The sequence below is a fragment of the Haliotis rubra genome, unplaced genomic scaffold (genome assembly GCF_003918875.1).
Source record: "Haliotis rubra isolate DU_JTF1 unplaced genomic scaffold, ASM391887v1 Scf629, whole genome shotgun sequence".
Taxonomy (NCBI): domain Eukaryota; kingdom Metazoa; phylum Mollusca; class Gastropoda; order Lepetellida; family Haliotidae; genus Haliotis; species Haliotis rubra.
The window spans coordinates 73,148-97,695 of NW_025767334.1; the positions used below are offsets into that span (position 1 = coordinate 73,148).

The window sequence follows — 24,548 nt, forward strand, 5'->3', positions numbered from 1 at the left end:
ACATATAGGGAACATTGTTTTTAATTGACATGAACCTTCACAGGTATGTATGAACGTAATGACATTCACTCTGTAAAGCTCGACTCCGTACTGAAAAACGTCGTACGCTGGAAAAACACGTCAATAGAATATATTCACATGTTGGACTGACTGACTGACTGAGTTTGGTTTTACGCCGCTTTTAGCAATATTCCAGCAACATCACGACGGGGGACACCAGAAATGAGCTTCACACATTGTACCCATGTGGGGATTCGAACCCGGGTCTTCAGCGTGACGAGCCAACGCTTTAACCACTAGGCTACCCCACCGCCCCTCACATGTTGGAATGAGTTGTTGGAATGTAGTTGCATTGAGTGCGCATACATGTACAAGACATCATTATTAATTAGCATATGTTCTGCATGGAGAATCAAAGAAACGGTTTTGGCAGAGTAAACCAATTTGTCTGACGTCATTGACGCAACAATTCACTGTGGATTTGCTTGCTTGAGGCGTACCAGAAACCTGTGATCGCGGGTTAGAATCCCGACTCGCCCCATTTATATTTGTCTTATTTGTCAGGAAATTCACTAAAGTGTTAAATGTCTAAGATCGGTATCTATTCGGGCATGCTCCACATACATCTGGCATGTCGTGGTATTAATGGAATACTATGGGAACGACTGTCAATAGGCGGCTCTACGGGAACCAGGAATGCAACCATTTCGATGTCGATAAAAGTGTGTCACTGACATCATCAAGACGTTGTTTGCGTATGGGCGTGCCATATTATGTAGCTGATGCTACAGGTATATACTGTATTTCCCATATGACCTTTTCAGGTCAATCACCGAGTGAGTGAGTGAGTATCAACTCCACGCAGTCAAGCAGAAAATACTTGATGGTGAAAATCTCATCGCAAGAGACACACATGGGGGGTCCATCCCCATCCGTTTTCAGCAGATAGTCATGGGTAAACTGACTGTGGCCATTACGACATCGTCGTAAAATTACCTCATCACGTCTTGACTGACAACCCAAGTAGGTATAACCAATTAGCATACATGCAGCTGCGAGAGTTGTCCAGCGGAACCTGTGGCTCATGGCTCTGTGTACAGGCATAGGTCATGAGGTTAAAGAGAGAAAGGCTGCACAGGTGACCATGGATGACGTGGGTTTTTTTATGGACAGATGACTTCGTCTGAAATAAGCCTCTGTTAATCAAGGAGTAATAGGGTTCCTGGTAGGTGGGGATGGTAACAGGACCGTTCACCTTCTAAACTGTATGTTTCCCAAGGAGCTGAGAAAAGAAATCTAGTGACTAGGGGAATAATACGATACACCATAGTGTAAGTGCATATCAGCAGTGAATCAATTCACTGTGACGTGACGTTGTGTGATGTGACGCGGTGTAGCATAGGGATATTGTATGATCTAAAAGTAGTGTAAACACACGACTGTTATTAAAGGTTCCTTATGTTCGAGGTGTAGTAGAGATTGACTGACCGCTTCTTTAAGTCGTGTTTGCATATTAAGGGCATGGTTTCTGTTTTCAATGAGGGAAGGTGAGGTGAGGTGAGGTGAGGTGAAATTGGGTTTAACGTCGTGCTTGAGAATATTTCGCTCATATGACATGCGTGCATGCGTGTGTATGTGTATGTGCGGCTGCTTGTACTAGCCCAGACTGAAGCTGGTTTTATAGTGCTAGCCCACTGAGATATCATGCCGCAGTGAAGCATGAATACCCCACTCAGACGCATTATACTGACTCCGAGCCGACCAGTCCTTGTTGTACCCATTAATGTGTTTTCAATGAAGTGAGTGAGTTTAGATTTACGCCGCACTCAGCAATATTCCAGCTACATGGCGATGGTCTATCAATACAAAACAGCCAAGTCATCAACTCCATGAGCATCAATCTACGCAATTTGATACGATGACATGTGTCAACCAAGTCAGCGAGCCTGACCAGCCGATCCCGTTAGTCGCCTTTTTACGACAAGCATGGGTTGCTGAAGATCTAACTGAATTCTAACCCGGATCTTCAAGGTTCTTTCAGTGCAGTAAATCCTTCACGTTGTTACGTAGCAGTGTTATTCAATGTGTAACGATGTTCAAATGGCATACAGTGAGTGAGTGAGTTTAGTTTTACGCCGTTTTTAGTTTTTAGCAATATTTCAGCTATATGGCGGCGGTCTGTAAATAATCGAGTCTTGACCAGACAATCCAGTGATCAACAGCATGAGCATCCGTCTGCACAACTTAGAACCGATGACATGTGTCAACCAATTGCAAGCCAGCGAGCCATGACCGTCCGATCCCGTTTGTCGCCTCTTACGACAAGCATGGGTTACTGGGGTGAGGTGAGGTGAGGTGAGGTGAGGTGAATACCATCTCTGTCTCTCGTGCTATAATCACTAATCTTGTATTCTACAGCCTTTGTATTTATGCTGTCACTGTGATAGCTTTGTAGTGATTTGTAATGATTTGTAAACATAGCTAATTTGGGAATAAAATTTTACAGTTGTGAATTATGTCAAATTGCTTTTGTGTTTGTTGGTTATTACAGAAAGTACTTTCCAGGTTAATATTAATTTCAAATTGGGAATCGACACATGGCAATATTTACATGTTTAGGCACAATATCTTCATGGTTTAGATTCTGACGTGAGAGTAAGTCCACTACATTCAGCCAGTCTGTATCCATTGTGGCCCTGTTGTGTTTCAGGCATATAAAAGAGATTTCGAGGTGCCATAAAATATTTCATCGAATTGGCGAATAATAACGCAGTTGGTACGCTTCACGAAGCTAATCTTATGACATCTTACAAACTCCTAACGCCTCTTCAATCTGCAACAAGAAGTACGTTGCCCCAGTGTTCCCTTGTCGCGAAGGTGTGCACAGTATGTGTAGTCAATACTTTACTGTATTTGGTTATGCCACCCTGAGTATATATTAAGATACCTTTTATGTTTATTTTCAACATCCCTCGTGCAACAGTGCTGGAATATAGTGTTTTATTGATTTACAGAATGTGGAGCTGAGACAGTTTTATTCTTTGTAAATGGCTGTGCTATGACTGGACAATAGCCTGAACTTGTTAGTTGTGAGAATCTGACCAAATATGTTTTTCAGTTCTTCAGTCACAGGTCAAGAGCAGACCACCCTCCCTCCCTCCCTCCCTCACTCACTCACTCACTCATTCTGTGATATCCCAGTACGTCACACAAATAACACTGACCATTGTGATGGCACGTTCGAGGTTCGTGATCCTTAATGTCAAGAGAGAATGGCGACACAATATCTCTATCCATTTCCATCACCAAAAGGTATTTGCGAAACGTTATGAAGACATCATGCTTTTGTTCTCAATCATATGTCAACTGTGACTTTGTAGGCAAAACCCTGGTTCTGTAAGTAGAATCAAAATACTTTGATTTCCCAATCATTTTATTCACATGCAGGACATTTTCCGGCCCTTTAGTGTGATTTTGGAGTTGGTGGGCGTGCTACCAGGCACCATGTATGTGTTATCGCTTTCTCATCTCCTAATATCGCTTTCTCGTCTCGTGATATCGCTTTCTCGCTTCCTCACCTCCGAATTTTAAGGCGAGAAAGCGATGGCCCTAATCAGCCACCATAACCATGCAGCGATTTCCTAAATTGTACATTCTCTGTGTGAGACATTTGTCTCTGCTGTGGTCGCATCGCTGTGGACATGTTGGGCATAAACAGTACTTTATACAGTGAAGTAACGGTAATTGTTGTTGGGATGCAATATATACACATAGATATGTATACGAAGTTGCGAATGTGCTTGCGTGCATAACAGTGTGTTTGTGAGTGTGAGTGTGTTTGTGAGTGAGTGAGTGAGTGAGTGAGTGTGAGTGTGTGTGTGTGTGTGTGTGTGTGTGTGTGTGTGTGTGTGTGTGTGTGTGTGTGTGTGTGTGTGCGCGCGCGCAGCCCCCTCTTTGCAGTACACGGAGACCTTCCCTTAAAAGTGTAAAAAAGGAGAAAAAAGATAACTTCTTTGAGTTGCATGTATAGAAGTTGGTGAATCACACAAGAACAAATTTTATAGATGAATAAAGAATAAAGAATTTGTTCATCCATATAGTTTGTCCTTATCTGAAAAAAAGACATTCGATGTCTCATATTCGCTACTGTCTGTAATTTTGCCACACAATTCCTACACTATAAATCATGTTAAGCTTTGAGTATACTTCACCACGACAATTCGAATGCACTTTATAAATGTTTACTTAGAGATAAAAGGGTGCATATATACTCAATTTTCACCCAGCCGCAAATAAATCAATGTTCAAAAGTACTTTTTGTGTACGACAGCTGACGCTTTAACAATCATTTTCTTGTTCACCTACACTATCAGTAACATAAAGCAAGTATTTTATTGTTGTCACACAACATAGGGTACTGACGTGAGATCAGCCTTAGAGTACAGATATCTCGTCAATCTTGTTTATTAAGTAAGGTAATGCGTTATAACCTCCCATATCTTATCAAACTGGTAACTGTTATATTTATGCATGTATTTAGTCTCATGTTTGGCTGCCAGAGTTTCTTTTCTTTAATGGATTACATTTTCCTTCATCACAAAGGTGACAGGAAACCAATAAACTAGCAAACCCGTTTTAATGACACACAGAAAATCCCCGGGCAGATCACGTGATCAATATAGCGTTACCCGCATGTTGTGTTATAATATAATTGGATAGCGTTAGTTTCAGAAACATTTTATTGTTCACTCATATAGTGAGAATCAATTTAAAGTATCCTTCAGAACGATATTTACAAGTTTTGTTAAACAACCTTTGTCTATCTTGGAAAGTTTGACAAAACAACACACTTGAATCTCATCTCTGACAATGTTGAATTGTACACACTATACACACACTGGACACACGTAGTTAGACACAAAACACGCATTTAGAAGCACATCCTACACACAATCTATTGGGAAATCGTCTTTTCGGGTGTACATGGTATACCATGCACAATCCAATTAATCATGCAGGGAAATCACCATAATCCGGAAATGCCCTGTCCACTTTGAAATGTCTGGATCAAAACACATGTCTGGATTAAAACTTGTCCCGATTTATATCCCATGGTCATGATGTAATGTCCACTTTAGACATGACGGTTGCCATTCATCCGTGGCAAATGACAAAAGTACGGGTATTATACTTCAAAGGTACGCTATATTTCTCCGAAATGGAAAATATGATAACTATAAATACTGGCCTCGCATTGAAATAGTCACAAATACTGTATACGTCAAAGAAACGTGAGTATGCATTTGTAATTATAGGTTTACATTATGATGTTACATCTGTCAATATTATGTTGGTGTAAGTATACTTTTAGGATAATGGTACCACCTGCAACGCAGGTATTGTCCCAAGGGTCCTCAGGAGAATGGATCATGTAGCTGATTCAATCTGACGCGTACAATTCAGTTCACCACAGCGGATATTCGCTTATTGGGGGATACACATCTCAACTTGACCACTCAAGCATTATTCGAAGATGGTTGAAGACAATGTTCAATGCCCTATTGTAATCACGAGCTTGACAATACGGGGGTGTCTCGCATCGGCGTCTGTCCAACGGCCCCTTCGGACTTGACCGTCCTTGAGGTCTGTGGGTCGCCAGTGGTTTGCACTTTAGACAGGATGGCATCACCATCAATAACGCTGAGCGAAATAGGGTTGTTGTCCGCTCCGTGGATTTCTTGGTGTCCTTCAAAATTAAGCAACGCCTGGATCATGTTCCCTTGGGGTGGGTAGTTCTTCATGTCCAGCTTGTATAAGGGAGGGTAACATTGGGGCAAGTATCGACTTGGGGGTGGCGCTTTTGTGATAATTTTCTGGGTCCTCTCAGGAGGCTCATTTTTAATTTCTCCGAACACCTCCAGTTTCTTGAAGCCAGTTAACAGGGATATCTTGTTCTTTGGGTCATCGTACGGTTCTTCAGCTTCTTGGGACACTGGCTCTGGGGCTTCTTGAATGACATCATCAACGACATTTCGTGCAGTGTCATTACCTGGTAGCGCTTCACTCCTACCTACCAATGAATCAGACACATTAGTTTTACCACAAGGTGTGACTTCGCTTGCTTTGGTGGAGTGTTTCTGCTTCTCCAGGTTCTTTTCAATGTGTCTTGGTCGACGGCGGCGTGGGGTAGGGTGGTCTATAGTCAGGTTCACGACTGATGTCGGAGGCATATACCTTGGTCGAGGGGTACTCACGACCTGTGTGTATTTGGGAAACCGTGTCACGCTATCAGGCAATGGGTCCTGGGACAGAAGGTAGGGGAACATATGACGATTGGTCTTTCTGGAATTTGGAGGGCCTGTCACAGAGTCCGTGTCCTGATGACACGTGCCTGCAGCTTCCGCAACAACAGGTCCCAGCATCAAGTTGGTAAACGGACTTAAGCCAACTGTTTCATCCTCAAATGATTCCATGTGGTTATGTCTAGGCTTTGGGTTAAACAGTCGTGGCAGAGGTCGAAGTATGTCTCGCTGAGTAGTAGGTGACGATGAGTCTGAAGGTGATCGCTCGCCCTTTGCTCGTGATTCACGGTCCATCACTTTCAGCTTCAACACCGACTTCTGCTTCATCCTGTAATAATCTCTATCTATCATATCCGACTCCAGGTCCTGAGGCTGCTGCACTGTTTCAGCTCTCAACTCCCAGTACTGAGCAGGATACATGTCATAAGCCTTTAGATCAGTCGACTTGCCTGTTTCCCTTGGAAACAAGGTCCGATTCCTGTTGAGCCCCAGAACACGAGCCCGCAGTTGTTCCCTGTATGTCTCTTCCATAAGTATCTGCCTAGCGCGGCTGACAAGTTCAGGAGGAACACCAACGAGACGGCGATCTACAGTTATCTCCTCACTCTCTGGTTCTTGTTCAGGGTCCGGACTCGCTGCGGCTAGAGCTATGGGTAATGTCTTTTCAAGAACCTTTGGTATTTTAGGGAGGACAATTCCCGAATTATGGTCTTTATTCTCAAGCTCATTCACATCTTCGCAGAATGCTACCTTTGGATGTTTGTGCTTTAAACCCGGAAGGTTTTCAGATGTATCTGTAGAAGATAGATTTGTCCTTTTATTGTCGCGTCGTTTTAATGTCGAGAGGTCTTCAAGACTGGATGAATGTCTCACTAATGTCAAGGTAGGCAACTCTCCAGATGCAAAGTCAAATAACTCAAAAGAACTCTGGTGATGAAAGGGAGGCGACTCTGGTCTCTTCTCGGGTCGATATCCCTTGACACGTATGTTCATTTCATGATTAACTTTCTGTTGTAACGTGGACTCATTGACAAGCAGAGGAATGTTGACACCCGCCTTGTACCTCTTTGTCTCTGCTTGGGACAAGATTGTGTACAACTCACGGGGGTTCGTCACGTCTTTTCCATCACCATGGTAACCCGTGAGACGCTGCACCAACACAGCCCCCCTCTCCACCGAACGCTGGTTCATGTTCTTGACGCCGGACGTCATAGTTAGACGAGTGTGGGTACGTCATCGTGACGGTTTTGTAAGATACACAGAGATGCTGCAGGGGCGCCCAGATCAGCCTGAATGAAAATAAAAAATTAAACATTAATCAAATGCAAACATATTTTAAGATAGTGTTATTGAAAATATTGACTTTTATTGAAAATATTGAATTTCCAATTTAGATTAATTGCAGCTCAAGAAATGTTTCTTGTGTTTTATCCCGGCAATCCCACTGCACGCAAACAGCATCATATCGATCCATGAATACGGGAACACTTGTCTCCAGATTGTTTGTGCGAGAATTGACCCAAACAGTTCATGTTGTAGAGCATTGTCAACAAGGCGAGTATCGATATCACCCTGCCTGATTACCTGGACTTACAACTGATTCCTTTATAAGCAGTTGGATTCCTGGTCCTCCAGCCCGTGTCAGTCTACACCACCACCCGTGGAGAGGCTATTATATTTATGTATAACAGGTGCTCGATTTACCTGCGGAACGATCACTCAAGTGTGCGTTGGCGTTCCTTGGGCTTGTCTCTGTCCGGACAGTGTGGTTTAGAGTAAAGGGTTCGGTGTATTGCAGATCATGGTGGGTGTATCGGAGACCATGGGTGGGTGTATCGGAGACCATGGGTGGGAGTATCGGAGACCACGGGTGGGTAATCGAAGACCACGGATGGTAGATCGGAGACCATGGGTGGGTAATAAGAGACCACTGATGGGTGTATCGGATACCATGGGTTGGTTAATAGGAGACCATGGATGGGTGTATCGGAGATTATGGGTGAGTAATGGGAGACCACGGGTGGGTAATCGGAGACCATGGGTGCATGTATGGGAGACCATGGAGGGGTGTATCGGAGACCACGGGTGGGTAATCGGAGACCACGAATGGGCGTATAGGAGACCATGGGTGGATGTATGGAAGACCATGGGTGCATGTATCGGAGACCGTGGAAAGGTGTATCGGAGACCACAGGTGGGCGTATCGGAGACCATGGAGGGGTGTATCGGAGACCACAGGTGAGCGTATCGGAGACCATGGGTGGATGTATCGGAGACCATGGAGGGGTGTGTCGGAGACCACAGGTGGGCGTATCGGAGACCACGGACGGGTGTATCGGAGACCACTTGGGGCACTTGTTTGTGAGGGTTTGTGGTATAAAGTGTTTTGAGGCAATAATTACAGGACAGCAGAATGAGTTGAATGGGACTTGGTGGTGTTGCGGTGAAGAGACACGGTCCGCTGTTGGTAGAGACTTCTGACCTGGACCTAATACAGACAACAATGCTTGACTAATCCCCAGATCAGTATCTAATGATGCGAAGGCCAGTGTTTGTGCTGGGTGGACGGACAAGCTCAATGCCTCATCAGTGCCACAGTGTGGAGAACAACCACTGGGATCACACACAACAATTCACAAATGTCCGCTGTAGAACATGTAGAGCTAGCGCGCTGTACCGAACAAGGTATCACGCGATACAAGATCATATGCGCTAAGTATTACATCTTAATGAGTAAATGAATGACTTTGTGCTTTAAAGTCGCTGTTACAATATAGTGAGTGAGTTTAGCTCTTCGCCGCACTCAGCAATATTCCAGCTACATTGGCGGCCGTCTGTAAATAATCGAGTCTGGACCAGACAATCCAGGGATCAACAGCATGAGCGTCGATCTACGCAATATGGATACGATGACATGTGTCAACCTAGTCAGCGAGCCTGACCACCCGATCCTGCTAGTCGCCTCTTACGACATGCATGGGTTGCTGAAGATCAATTCTAACCCGGACCTTCACGGGTTGTTACAATATAACAGAAATGGGGACGCAAAAAGGCACTTCACACAATTGACAAATATATGGAGAATCAAACCCGGTTAGGAGCACAGCGAGCGAACGCTTTACCCATTAGGCTACCAAAGCGCCCACTGTTGTATATGGATACATGGGACACACTGAGTCCGTGATCTAGACTACCAGTTCACCTGTTACATTTGACCACTTTCTAAATGGCATTGTGGGGCGGTGGGTAGCCTTATGGTTAATGCGTCCGCTCGTCACTCTGAAGACCCGGGTTCGATTCTTCTCATGGGTACAATGTAAAGCCCATTCCTGGTGTTTCCCGCCGTGATATTGCTGGAATATTGCTAAAAGCGGCATAAAATCACACTCACTCATTAAATGGTCATTGTGTATTCAAGGCAGACAGACAGTCATGTTCCAAGCACAGACATCAGATAGCCAGTCATGTCCCACCCTCAGACAAACAGGCAAAGAGACAGCCATGTTCCATCCTCAGACAAACAGGCAGATAGCCAGTCATGTCCCATCCTCAGACAAACAGACAGACAGACAATCAGCCATGTCCCACCCTCAGACAAACAGATAGACAGACAGTCATGTCCCACCCTCAGACAAACAGACAGATAGACAGACAGCCATGTCCTACCGTCAGACAAACAGATAGACAGACAGCCATGTCCCACCCTCAGACAAACAGATAGACAGACAGCCATGTCCCACCCTCCAACAAACAGACAGATAGACAGACAGCCATGTCCCACCCTCAGACAAACAGATAGACAGACAGCCATGTCCCACCCTCAGACAAACAGGCAGATAGACAGCCATGTCCCAACCCAGACAAACAGACAGACAGACAGCCATGTCCCACCCTCAGACAAACAGGCAGACAGACAGCCATGTCCCACCCTCAGACAAACAGACAGACAGCCATGTCCTATCCTCAGACAAACAGACAGACAGACAGCCATGTCCCACCCTCAGACAAACAGGCAGACAGACAGCCATGTCCCACCCTCAGACAGACAGACAGACAGCCATGTCCCACCCTCAGACAAACAGGCAGATAGACAGCCATGTCCCACCCTCAGACAAACAGACAGACAGACAGCCATGTCCCACCCTCAGACAAACAGGCAGACAGACAGCCATGTCCCATCCTCATACAGACAGGCAGATAGCCAGTAATGTACCACCCTCAGACAGACAGACAGACAGCCATGTCCCACCCTCAGACAAACAGACAGACAGCCATGTCCCACCCTCAGACAAACAGGCTGACAGACAGCCATGTCCCACCCTCAGACAAACAGGCAGATAGCCAGTCATGTACTACCCTCAGACAGACAGACAGACAGACAGCCCTATCCTACCCTCAGACAGACAGGCAGATAGTTTTGCTATACTCAGACATGCAGAAAATACCACTAGTATCCAGGGGTAACCAATCAATGTTTTGTACCTCGCTGACTTTGTACATATACATATATACACACAACCTACTTTAGAAATATTTTGCCAGGGAAGTTATTGGAGTTTTATTACTTGCCGACATTCTAGCGAAACAGATAGCTCAATGCGGCGCGGCTTACAGTAAAACGGCCCAGTCGTGATATCAAAAGATTAATTTAGCGAACAAATACAGCACCGATTGATATGAAGTTCTTTGTGTTCCGCCGGGCTGAGAACCTTTGATTGAATAACTCACAGGGCACGCACTGGGTCAGAGGGACTCTTGTGTGAGTTGTCGCCAGTGTGTTTGAGGGCTCAGGTTGGCGACACGGCTTTCACTGTTTTACAAAATGCTTGTCTGACATTCAGATAAGACTAAGCTGTTGAAGTCGAAATGATAATTACATTTATAGGGAGGGGGGACGTTGAGGACATAGAGAGGAGGGGAGGAAGTAGGTACAGAAGAGAGGGTGGAGGAGAGACAAAGAATTATTCATGTACTGGTATATACCGATGTGTGACATTTGTGTATATGCTATTGTGTGACGTTGTCGAACATGCTGTTGTGCAACGGTTATGTATATGCTGTTGTGTGACAGCTATGTATATGTTGTTGTGTGACAGCTGTGTATATCCTGCTGTGTGACAGTTATGTATATGCTGTTGTGTGAGAGCTATGTATATGTTGAGTGACAGTTGTGTATGTCCTGCTGTGTGACAGTTATGTATATGCTGTTGTGTGACAGTTATGTATATGCTGTTGTGTGACAGTTGTATGTATATATCCTGTTGTGTGACAGTTGTGTATGTCCTGCTGTGTGACAGTTGTGTGACAGTTATGTATATGCTGTTGTGTGACAGTTATGTATATGCTGTTGTGTGACAGTTATGTATATGCTGTTGTGTGACAGCTGTGTATATGCTGTTGTGTGACAGTTGTTGTATGTATCCTGTAGTGTGACAGTTGTGTATGTCCTGCTGTGTGACAGTTATGTATATGCTGTTGTGTGACAGTTATGTATATGCTGTTGTGTGAAGTTGTTGTATGTATCCTGTTGTGTGACAGTTGTGTATGTCCTGCTGTGTGACAGTTATGTATATGCTGTTGTGTGACAGTTATGTATATGCTGTTGTGTGACAGTTATGTATATGCTGTTGTGTGACAGTTATGTGTATGCTGTTGTGTGACAGTTATGTATATGCTGTGTGACAGTGTGATATGCTGTTGTGTATGTATATGCTGTTGTGTGACAGTTGTGTATATGCTGTTGTGTGACAGCTGTTATGTTGTGTGACAGCTGTTGTATATATGCTGTTGTGACAGATGTGTATATGCTGTTGTGTGACAGTTATGTATATGCTGTTGTGTGACAGTTGTGTATGCTGTTGTGTGACAGTTATGTATATGCTGTTGTGTGACAGTTATGTATATGCTGTTGTGTGACAGTTATGTATATGCTGTTGTGTGACAGTTGTGTGTATGCTGTTGTGTGACAGTTGTGTGTATGCTGTTGTGTGACAGTTATGTATATGCTGTTGTGACAGATGTGTATATGCTGTTGTGACAGATGTGTATATGCTGTTGTGACAGATGTGTATATGCTGTTGTGACAGTTATGTATATACTGTTGTGTGACAGTTATGTATATGCTGTTGTGTGACAGTTATGTATATGCTGTTGTGTGACAGTTATGTATATGCTGTTGTGACAGATGTGTATATGCTGTTGTGTGACAGTTATGTATATGCTGTTGTGACAGATGTGTATATGCTGTGTATATGCTGTTGTGACAGCTGTGTATATGCTGTTGTGACAGCTGTGTATATGCTGTTGTTGTGTATATGCTGTTGTGTGACAGTTGTGTATATGCTGTTGTGTGACAGTTGTGTATATGCTGTTGTGTGACAGTTATGTGTATATGCTGTTGTGTGACAGTTATGTATATGTTGTTGTGTGACAGCTATGTATATGCTGTTGTGACAGATGTGTATATGCTGTTGTGTGACAGTTATGTATATGTTGTTGTGTGACAGCTATGTATATGCTGTTGTGTGACAGTTATGTATATGCTGTTGTGACAGATGTGTATATGACAGATGTGTATTGTGTGACAGTTATGTATATGTTGTTGTGTGACAGCTATGTATATGCTGTTGTGTGACAGTTATGTATATGCTGTTGTGTGACAGTTGTGTATATGCTGATGTGTGACAGTTGTGCATATCCTGTTGTGTGACAGTTGTGTATAGGATGTTGTATGACAGTTATGTATATGCTGTTGTTTGACAGTTGTTGTATGCATCCTGTTGTGTGACAGTTGTTGTATGCATCCTGTTGTGTGACAGTTGTGTATATTGTTGTGTGACAGTTGTGTATATGCTGTTGTGTGACAGTTGTGTATATCCTGTTGTATGACAGTTGTGTATATGCTGTTGTGTGACAGTTGTGTATATGCTGTTGTATGACAGTTGTGTATATGCTGTTGTATGACAGTTGTGTATATGCTGTTGTATGACAGGTGTTGTATGTATCCTGCTGTGTGACAGTTGTTGTGTATGCTCCTGTGTGACATTCATGCACATGCATGCGTGTGACTTCTATTTATACGTCTCTATTCGACAGTCACGTTTGCTGTGACATGTCAGTATATACTGCTGTGCTAGATTCTGCGTACGTACTGATGTGTGCCATTTATACATACGCTTCCACGTGACAGTAAAGCAAAGCTTCTCTATGACAACATATGCACCTGAATGTCAAGTATCATACTATGACATTTATGTTTAGCCTGTCTCTCTATATATACCAACCTGACGATTATAATAAATCAGCATACGGTGGTCATTTGTAAACCCCTCAATGTTTCACAGGGGTTCTCAGGGAATGGATCATTTCTGGCACCAGAGGAAATATAACAAAATCAGTTAATGGTATCGCGTCCTGATAGGACAGCCCGACCATTTGTTGAGTAATATACCTATAAATCTCACTCTTCTTATTCTAATTCTCTGTAAGCTGATTAAATGAGAGATTTACCTGTGAGCCTGGCCTTTCAATAGTCCTGATAAGCCACTTAGTGTTGCAAACAGCTTATATATTTCCATGAGTTATCTAACGTGCGCCAGAGACACACATTATCTATCTTATGACGTAGAGATTTGGTAGGGGGAAGAGGGGGGTAACAGGACTGAGTTATGAATCCTTATCGGCACATAAATGAACATTTGATATACCCCCCGAAACCTGTATCTACATGATCAGTTCTTACTAATGATTTGATATTAACCATATACACAGAGTCTCCGATCACAGATAAAATCCAACATTGAGTCCAGCATGATAGAAGCACCCCCTCCCTCCAACCCCTCTGTTGATTATTAGATATCGATACAAATAGAAGATTGCGGTAAGATATTGACAAATAATTGATTCAGTTAAGCGAAGGCCAATCTGGATCTGTAACGTGACATTAGCGACAGCTGTCTGGCGTTCAGTTACACCCTGGACAACTCCTCTAACACTGTGAAACACACGTTCTCGTGGACGTCTGATAAGAATTAGCATGATACACTAAACATATCACCGAAGGAATGTATCGAATTATCCAAGATTACGATGTCATCCACATTTACGGATGCAGAAAAACGAATGTTTGAATTCATCGGCTACAGCGGTCACCAGGCTGAGCATATAAAATGCTACTCATCCATAATTTGACAAGGTGAGCAACAGAACTCACTTTGTTAACTTTTCTCAGTAAAGTGTGATACACATAATAAGGATATTTATTGACATCAACATATTCTCCCGTTATTTTCGCAGTAACGATGGAATCTATAAACAGACAACATGGGCGATATCGATTAAATGGAATATTGATTTTTCAGTGAAACTAGAAAGCTGTCGTTTTATATCGTACCTTGAGTTGTTATCCCAGTGTATATGGAGAGGTGATATAGTGAAGTTTAGACCAGTGTCCAAGTCTAAGAGGTGTCTTGCGCATCTGGACTATACAACCTCTCGGTTCACAGGTAACATGAAAAATGAACAGGTGTGTCAGTAAAGGTGTGAGACAGGTTTCACACCTGTTCCATCGACCTGTAGCCCTACTGGCAATTTCTCCCAATCGCTCTAGTCCTTCAGGTCACCTCTTGTCGCACACTCAACTCGCATTGATCATGTCATGTCGGAGTCTCCTCTCGCACTGATCATGTCGTGTCGGGAGCTGCCTGTAATGAGGGTCGAACCAGGGACAGAACGAAGTCCAATTACCTTCCTCTGGATCTATAAAGCGTAAACAGACCCGCCAAAACAAGCCATTTAGTCCGGCCGGTTTGAGATTAGCAAGGCGTGTTGCGCACACTTGGACAGGAGAATTTAGAGAACGTGCTCACAGACCTGTTAATCATTCTCGGGAGATTAGCATGTACATTCGTGTTATATAACAGTTTAAGTGTACTGGATCCTGTATCACGTGACATGAATGGCCCAGTGGTCTCAGACCATTCCAATTGCTATGTAGAGTTATGTCCCCTGTTTGGGGCAGGATTCTTTTAAAATTTGATTTGATCATGAATTGTGATACTTTTGACAGTTCTCCCTAATTAAAGCTGCCTCATCACCTTGTAACGTAGAAGGCTGTTGGAAGAGAGAGTATTCTAATGATTGGGATATTTTTGTTATCGCTGTTGACAGACACTCTCCAGCTCTATCATGACGTTTTGAAGACAACCGCATCTGTTCCAGGCAAAACAGTGATAGCATGAGCTTCGATCGACGCCTTGTTTTAAGTAATTGGTTTGTCTGATCCAGGTTCGAACCTTTACAAGTCGCTGTGATAGATTTGGTATACCACTGACTGCAACGTCAAACATCCACTTAGTCGACTGAGGACAATTTTTATGGATATACAACTGCTTTATTCTGTATTGGATGGATTCTAATGTCGTTGTCAAGCAACGTCGCCTATACAGAATAAAGAGGTTGCATATCTATAAAAAATGTCCTCCTTACTACTAGAATGTCAATCAAAGTATTCACTCAGTCGCTGAGTACTTGATATCATTTTTAATTGATTAACTATATTTATTAGTTCAGTTGAATAAGAGCTGAAATGATTGGTTGGTTGTTGTGTAGCGCCGGTTACAGCAGAATTCCAGGTATAAGGCTGCGGTCGGTAAATAATCGAGTCTGGAACAGACAATCCAGTGATCAACATCATGAGCATCAATCTACGCAATTGGGATACGATGACATGGTGCACCAGGGAAGCACATTGTGTTGTCACTATTATATACCGCCCATGTCCGTTTTGTCACATGTCTCTAGCTTTTGTCTTTGGAAAGTACGAATTAAATAAAAGGAGCAAAACCCTTTCAAAATCAATTAGAAATATCTGCTAAAAGGAAAGTCAATTGTACAATTCCGAGTATATCACGAGCATGATTGTGTTTAAGAATGATGAGTGCATATAGTGATTATGCGAAGTGTTAACTAACAGGTGAGCGTATATTGCCTCCCCCCATTGTTTTGCCTGCGTCTTTGTTGTTCTTACATGCACATACATATGCTATCTGTCTCATACCATTCATTCACCTGATGAAGGAGTAAGGATATACTCCGAAACTTTGTGTTCCCCATAATAGAGAAGTGGACATCCATAAATGTTGCCTCCTGTTCCACCCGTCGTAAACACGGGCAATGCATTGTCAATTGCTCACTTGCAAAACATCTGACACGTGTCGATCAAGTCGAAATAGGGAATTGCATCGGAAAACATTTCTATCACTGACGCATCTCATTTTGAAATTTCCTCCACATGTCTACCATAACCCTTTTTGAAATCTGTACCGAAGCCGTGAGTATCGTAACCTTGATTGAACATCTTCTGAGCAGGGTCGTATGGCGCTCTTTGAAATCTTGTTACAAAGAACATGCTCGATTGTACCTCAATGGTTGTGAAATATAAACACCAAAGGCTGATGCTGTTGGCATATTGCTCGACATGAAAGGAAGGTTGACTATTTAAAGGTGAAATCATATCATCCCTTTTGCCATACAGCATTGTGAGTGGACTTCTCCAAAGTGGTAATATAATATGACAGGCACCAGGCTTCCCACTCACAGGAAGCGGTGGTGGAACTGGAAACGTTGTTCAAAGCGTCCTTAACCCCAAATTACCCATCAAGTAATTTCTGTCATATTGGATATTGGTTTCCTCACTCGATGTCTCATCGATGAAAACCTATATAACAAATCATATGCCAAGGCATTGAATAGCGGCTTGATCAAAGGCCGTCACACCTCAGTTCATCTTAATCTTAATCTACAACCCGTCTGTACAACCACTGCTGACCAACATAGAGTTCCTTTAATACCGTAAGATATAAAACGTTAATGCCAGGGAATAGTCTCAAATATCTACCGTAAATGATTATATTGGGCGTTAAGACAAAATAATGGTGCAAACCAAATCAATGGATCACTGAAACTCAACAATGACACCAGGTGTTCGCTAAAAGGGTAAGCATTTTCTAGAACTACTCAGAATTGGCACAATTTCCATTTTGTGCGTGCATTAAGAGTGTAAGATGTTTTCAAACTAAGAATGATTCTCGGGTCTAATGGAATCGTGAAGTCTCTTCAGCTGACAAGGGGAGGAATATAAGCTGTTTGACCTGAGAAGGGGAGGAATATAGGCTGTTGGAGCTGAGAAGGGTGGGGGATATGTGCTGTTGGAACTGAGATGGGGAAGAATATATGGTGGTGGAGCAAAGAAGGGTAAGAATATAAGCCTTTGCAGCTGAGAAGCGGAGAAGTATGGGCTGTTGGAGTTGAAAAGGGGATGAATACAGGCTGTTGGAGCTGAGAAGGGGAGGAATACAGGCTGTTGGAGCTGAGAAGGGGAGGAATACAAGCTGATGGAGCTGAGAAGGGGAGGAATACAGGCTGTTGGAGCTGAGAAGGGGAGGAATACAGGCTGTTGGAGCTGAGAAGGGGAGGAATACAGGCTGTTGGAGCTGAGAAGGGGAGGAATACAGGCTGTTGGAGCTGAGAAGGGGAGGAATACAGGCTGTTGGAGCTGAGAAGGGGAGGAATACAGGCTGTTGGAGCTGAGAAAGGGGAGGAATACAGGCTGTTTGGAGCTGAGAAGGGAGGAATACAGGCTGTTGGAGCTGAGAAGGGAGGAATACAGGCTGTTGGAGCTGAGAAGAGGGAGAAGGGAGAAGGGAATACAGGCTGTTGGAGCTGAGAAGGGGAGGAATACAGGCTGTTGGAGCTGAGAAGGGGAGGAATACAGGCTGTTGGAGCTGAGAAGGGGAGGAATACAGGCTGTTGGAGCTGAGAAGGGGAGGAATACAGGCTGTTGGAGCTGAGAAGGGGAGGAATACAGGCTGTTGGAGCTGAGAAGAGGAGGAATACAGGCTGTTGGAGCTGAGAAGGGAGGAATACATGCTGTTGGAACTGAGGGGAGGAATACAGGCTGTTGGAGCTGAGAAGGGGAGGAATACAGGCTGTTGGAGCTGAGAAGGGGAGGAATACAGGCTGTTGGAGCTGAGAGGGGAGGAATACAGGCTGTTGGAGAATACACTGTTGGAGATGGGGAGGAATACAGGCTGTTGGAGCTGAGAGGGAGGAATACAGGCTGTTGGAGCTGAGAAGGGGAGGAATACAGGCTGTTGGAAGCTGAGAGGGGAGGAATACAGGCTGTTGGAGCTGAGAAGGGGAGGAATACAGGCTGTTGGAGCTGAGAGGGGAAGGGGAGGAATACAGGCTGTTGGAGCTGAGAAGGGGAGGAATACAGGCTGTTGGAGCTGAGAAGGGAGGAATACAGGCTGTTGGAGCTGAGAAGGAGGAGGCTGTTGGAGCTGGAGGGGAGGAATACAGGCTGTTGGAGCTGAGAAGGGGAGGAATACAGGCTGTTGGAGCTGAGAGGGGAGGAATACAGGCTGTTGGAGCTGAGAAGGGAGGAATACAGGCTGTTGGAGCTGAGAAGGGGAGGAATACAGGCTGTTGGAGCTGAGAAGGGGAGGAATACAGGCTGTTGGAGCTGAGAAGGGGAGGAATACAGGCTGTTGGAGCTGAGAAGGGGAGGAATACAGGCTGTTGGAGCTGAGAAGGGGAGGAATACATGCTGTTGGAGCTGAGAGAAGGGAGGAATACATGCTGTTGGAGCCGAGAAGGGAGGAATACAGGCTGTTGGAGCTGAGAGGGGAGGAATACAGGCTGTTGGAGCTGAGAAGGGGAGGAATACAGGCTGTTGGAGCTGAGAAGGGGAGGAATACAGGCTATTGGAACTGAGAAGGGGAGGAATACAGGCTGTTGGAGCTGAGAAGGGGAGGAATACAGGCTGTTGGAGCTGAGAAGGGGAGGAATACAGGCTGTTGGAGCTGAGAAGGGAGGAATACAGGCTATTGAACTGAGAAGGGGAGGAATACAGGCTGTTGGAGCTGAGAAGGGGAGGAATACAGGCTGTTGGAACTGAGAAGGGGAGGAATACAGGCTGTTGGAGCTGAGAAGGGGAGGAATACAGGCTGTTGGAACTGAGAAGGGGAGGAATACAGGCTATTGGAAACTGAGACCAGGACGGATATGGGCTGTTAAGTGCTGAGTAGGGGAGGAATATATGCTTTTGGGTCTAAGTAGGGATGGAAAACAGGCTGTTTGAGCTGAGAAGGGAGGAATACAGGCTGTTGGATACTGAGAAGGGAGGAATACAGGCTGTTTGGAGCTGAGAAGGGAGGAATACAGGCTGTTGGAGCTGAGAAGGAATACAGTATGGAAACTGAGACCGACAAGGATATTAATATAGGTTGTTGGAGCTGATCTAGAGGGATGGAATACAGGATGTTGGAGCTGAGAAGGAGGGGATACGGGTTGTTGGAGCTGAGAAGGGAGTAGTATGCGCATTTGGATTTGACAAGTGTATTAATATAGGTTGTTGGAGCTGATCTAGAAGGTTGGAATATAGGATGTTGGAGCTGAGAAGGGGGTTGGGGATACGGGTTGTTGGAGCTGAGAAGGGAATTAGTATGCGCATTTGGATTTGACAAGTGTATTAATATAGGCTGTTGGAGCTGATCCAGAAGGTTGGAATATAGGATGTTGGAACTGAGAAGGGGGTTGGGGATACGGGTTGTTGGAGCTGAGAAGGGAATTAGTATGCGCATTTGGATTTGTCAAGTGTATTAATATAGGTTGTTGGAGCTGATCTAGAAGGTTGGAATATAGGATGTTGGAGCTGAGAAGGGGAGGAATACAGGCTGTTGGAACTGAGAAGGGGAGGAATACAGGCTATTGGAAACTGAGACCGGGACGGATATGGGCTGTTAAGTGCTGAGTAGGGGATGAATATATGCTTTTGGGTCTAAGTAGGGATGGAAAACAGGCTGTTGAGCTGAGAAGGGGAGGAGTATGCACTGTTGGATATTGAGAAGGCGAAAAAGATAGGCTGTTTAAGCTGGGAAGAGGAGGAATATGGGTTGTTGGAGCTGAGAAGGGAATTAGTATGCGCATTTGGATTTGACAAGTGTATTAATATAGGTTGTTGGAGCTGATCTAGAAGGTTGGAATATAGGATGTTGGAGCTGAGAAGGGGGGGGGATACGGGTTGTTGGAGCTGAGAAGGGAATTAGTATGCGCATTTGGATTTGACAAGTGTATTAATATAGGTTGTTGGAGCTGATCTAGAAGGTTGGAATATAGGATGTTGGAGCTGAGAAGGGGGTGGGGGATACGGGTTGTTGGAGCTGAGAAGGGAATTAGTATGCGCATTTGGATTTGACAAGTGTATTAATATAGGCTGTTGGAGCTGATCCAGAAGGTTGGAATATAGGATGTTGGAACTGAGAAGGGGTTGGGGATACGGGTTGTTGGAGCTGAGAAGGGAATTAGTATGCGCATTTGGATTTGACAAGTGTATTAATATAGGTTGTTGGAGCTGATCCAGAAGGTTGGAATATAGGATGTTGGAACCGAGAAGGGGTGGGGATACGGGTTGCTGGAGCCGAGAAGGGAATTAGTATGCGCATTTGGATTTGACAAGTGTATTAATATAGGCTGTTGGAGCTGATCCAGAAGGTTGGAATATAGGAGAACCGAGAAAGGGTTGGGGATACGGGTTGTTGGAGCTGAGAAGGGAATTAGTATGCGCATTTGGATTTGACAAGTGTATTAATATAGGCTGTTGGAGCTGATCCAGAAGGTTGGAATATAGGATGTTGGAACTGAGAAGGGGTTGGGGATACGGGTTGTTGGAGCTGAGAAGGGAATTAGTATGCGCATTTGGATTTGACAAGTGTATTAATATAGGTTGTTGGAGCTGATCCAGAAGGTTGGAATATAGGATGTTGGAACTGAGAAGGGGTTGGGGATACGGGCTGTTGGAGCTGAGAGGAGGGTTGGGGGTTAGGGTGGGGGGCTATGCTGGAGACGCGCTGACAAGGGGTAACAATGGAAATGGGTGATTCGTTTTGTTAGATGTTTGCTCTGGTTTCTGATTACGACCACCTTTGTCGAGATCGCCCATGTTGACCTACAACTTGTGAGTTTATATGGTAATCAATTTCCTTCCGATCTCCCTGGTCTTATCAAAACGTAATTGAAGTAGAAATAACATGACAGTTAAATGATAAATTTCTGAAAACATATTTCATATCACGCAATGAATACGTCAGACGAAACTTGTGGCCGAAACACGTTCTAAATGAGACTGAATATAGTTATTTATACGTATCTGCTGAGACATATTCCATTTTCGCACGCAACCTATCTGATCTCCATTCCGCCGTATTGACTTGTAGATAAATATAAACATGGGGCGACTGCAATCAAGCGATCAAGTTACATAGTGAACAGCGGTTATTGAGTGTGAGGAGCGGTGTCCATCAAGACTGGAGTGTGCGTGCGCATGTATGAATTATGGATGCGTATACCACTCTGAATTACACTGGAACATGTCTCCCACGTTGTTTACATTGTAATGTTTCGTTTTTTGTCGATAGCCGTTCTTCTGTGTCCCTACTGAAATAACATCACGCCCTTCTTATGATGTGAGAAAGTTAATTGTTATGCCGCTTTTAGCTTTATTCTGGCTTATCATAATAGGGTTCACCAATACGGGACTTCACACACGGGGATTCGAACCTGGTCTAAGGCCATCACTTTATATACTGTGGTGCCCATAGATAACACAGATTCATGGGTGTGTCAGAGAATGTGTTTACATGTGTCATTTGCTCATTTGAAGAAAAAATCATTGCGTCTCTCTAACTTTATAAACTTAACAAAGAATACATTGCCGCCCCTTGCATATTAGTGTACTGAGAGCTCTAACCGCATTTCAACCCTGAATGAATGAATGAATGAATGAACACTGGGACCCATACCTCCCTTCAAAACATCAGAACTGATGATCTGTCCTCCCCTCGAATAAGACGTTATAGATCTACCCTGCCGTTGTAGAATGAACTTGGAGGGGGTGGGGTGGGGTGGGGTCTATATCAGCCTTGACGAAGACACTAGGGCTTTACCATATCACTGACGAAAGTCCTGGAGAATGAGTGAGTTAAAATTTATAGTCACTTTGGCCATATTTCAGCCATATCGTGACTAAAAAGGGTCATATTTAAATCATTTTTAATGTTATACCTTAAAATATGTCTGTGAAGGACAATATTCTGGAGATCTGACGTACCCTAAATGAAGGCACCGTAGTATACCTTACGACGACTACAAGGAGGCCGTGGGGATCTATCCTAAACGTCACGATTGCACTGGGGATGTATACTTAATTTTACTCTAATTACTTCCCTACCCTCTACACACCCATTTAAAAGGCATAGGAGATGAAGCTTTCCCTTGAAATTGCACTGTGGGCAGTGACATGAACACTGGGGACAGACCTACCCTTGAGTATAAAGTGTACGGCAAACTACCTCTCTTGTGATGAATGATGCAATGACAGAATTTAACTTAAATCTGATCCACGCATTTTGAATAATTACTTGCATTATATATCCAAGAGTTGAAAAAGCAGTGACGATGTAAATCAATAGGATGTTGTGTACAGTATGTATTCAAATCTCATATTAATGTCCTCTCATCACATTAGTCTCCCTTCCATATAGAATGGTCCAAATACTTAAACTGCCTCTTAGTACATTCATCGCCTCCGGTCCGGATGTTGGAACAGTGACACAGTAACCACATCTTAACTTCTCTCCCATAAATCTCCCTGCCCCCTACCCTGCAAGCACTCGTCCAGCTGTCCCACCTCACCCCCCGTAGCGTTTCTACCTGTAATTTGACTCACCTGAGCTTCAGAAGATGCGTGCCGAACAATCATGTTGGAACTAATTGGGCGACTATTCAGCTGTGAAATACCCTGATCAAAGCGTTTTCTTGTTCTGCCTTGGGTCTGTGTTCCTTGTCCCCTGTTTTCCTTCGGGAGGGTTATCCGTGAGAAATAGCCAGAGTCCAAATGTCCTCACGTTTACTGTGAGAAGTAGCCAGCGTCACAATGCTCACATATTGTCCAGTCCTGACGGTTAGACAACAAACGTTCTACCCACAGCTGACTCTGCTCAATACACCTTCACACTGTGACGATTGTATGTAACTGCATCAAGGAAACGCCGGCTTATATGTATCATATGACATAGGTACTCCGCTCGTCCAGTATTGCTCCTAACTCCTGGGATCTTCCGTCACTTGCAACATCAGGTAAATGACTCGAATCACGTACTACCACGGTCCGCGGGCAGTGTTATATTGTTAATATACCCCATTGTATTTTTATGCTACCAATAACACTTAGCTAAACACAGCATGAATAACCTTTAACAGGACGTTTTCTGAGATATTGGTAGCGCCTTGGCAACTTTCCTCCCGACGGGAGCGCAAGTCACGCGAACTTTCTATACACCTATTGTACATGTTGAAAGGGATTGCTTGAGCGACATTCTAATCGCTGCTTACGTATATTTTTTCACACAATAACCATTGAGTTGGACACAAAGAGCCGACTGATAAATCAGCGACGGTGATAGATGATCGAATGGCACTTGCTTTGGCCAGGAAGCTAACGACTTCGACTCACTCAAAGACGGTATTCTGAAGCTCGTCACAGCGCGATCCCTGCAGGGAGCCAGGGTAATTGTGACGTATTCTTGCACGTGCAGGTCACGTAGCCAGGTCGCGGTGATTGAACAGAGGCATTGAAGTGGGTTTCCTTTTCAGTCACAATCAATCAATACCACAGAACGTTCATTCTAATAAATTTCAAACAGTCGTTGAAAAACAACAATGACGTTTTGTTCAACCTTAAGTGTATTTTCATGTATGATTTAACAATGGCCTATAACGTAACCGACGAAATGACCAATTACATTTTCACAACCTGTACTCAACAACATGTTTTTTCAGCCTATGAATTTTGGTTTAAATGCTTACGTTTTAATTTCATCACGATAACATATGATTATGTATCATTTAGGACATACGTGTCCAAGCATTTCAAGTGAACATTGAGTATTGGGAGGACTAGCACATAGAAAATGTCGCGGCAAATTTAGAATATTTTAACGCAAATCTACTTGCAATCATGTTGATATGTTTGATATCGACCGACATAGGGATGAGATTTTGTTTTCTTCCTGTACATCTTAAGTGTTGCATATCTTATCGCCTTTATAGCTTGACTGACTGACTGACTGAGTTTGGTTTTACGCCGCTTTTAGCAATATTCCAGCAATATCATGGCGGGGGACACCA

General features: G+C 43.9%; 1 protein-coding gene across 2 annotated transcripts; it reads right to left on the minus strand.

Annotated features, from left to right (window-relative positions):
- Positions 1-4,721: 4,721 nt before the first annotated feature.
- On the minus strand, positions 4,722-23,348 carry LOC124256451. Of its 2 annotated transcripts, none has more exons than XM_046690445.1 (2): positions 23,089-23,348; positions 4,722-7,591 (listed from the first exon to the last, which is right to left on the minus strand). In XM_046690445.1, exon 2 carries the CDS (start codon positions 7,512-7,514, stop codon positions 5,568-5,570), a length of 1,947 nt encoding a protein of 648 aa, XP_046546401.1. In that variant the 5' UTR covers positions 7,515-7,591; positions 23,089-23,348; the 3' UTR covers positions 4,722-5,567. The 2 variants fall into 2 exon arrangements, with proteins under 2 accessions (XP_046546401.1, XP_046546400.1); XM_046690444.1 differs by lacking the exon at positions 23,089-23,348 and adding an exon at positions 14,695-14,999.
- Positions 23,349-24,548: the final 1,200 nt, after the last annotated feature.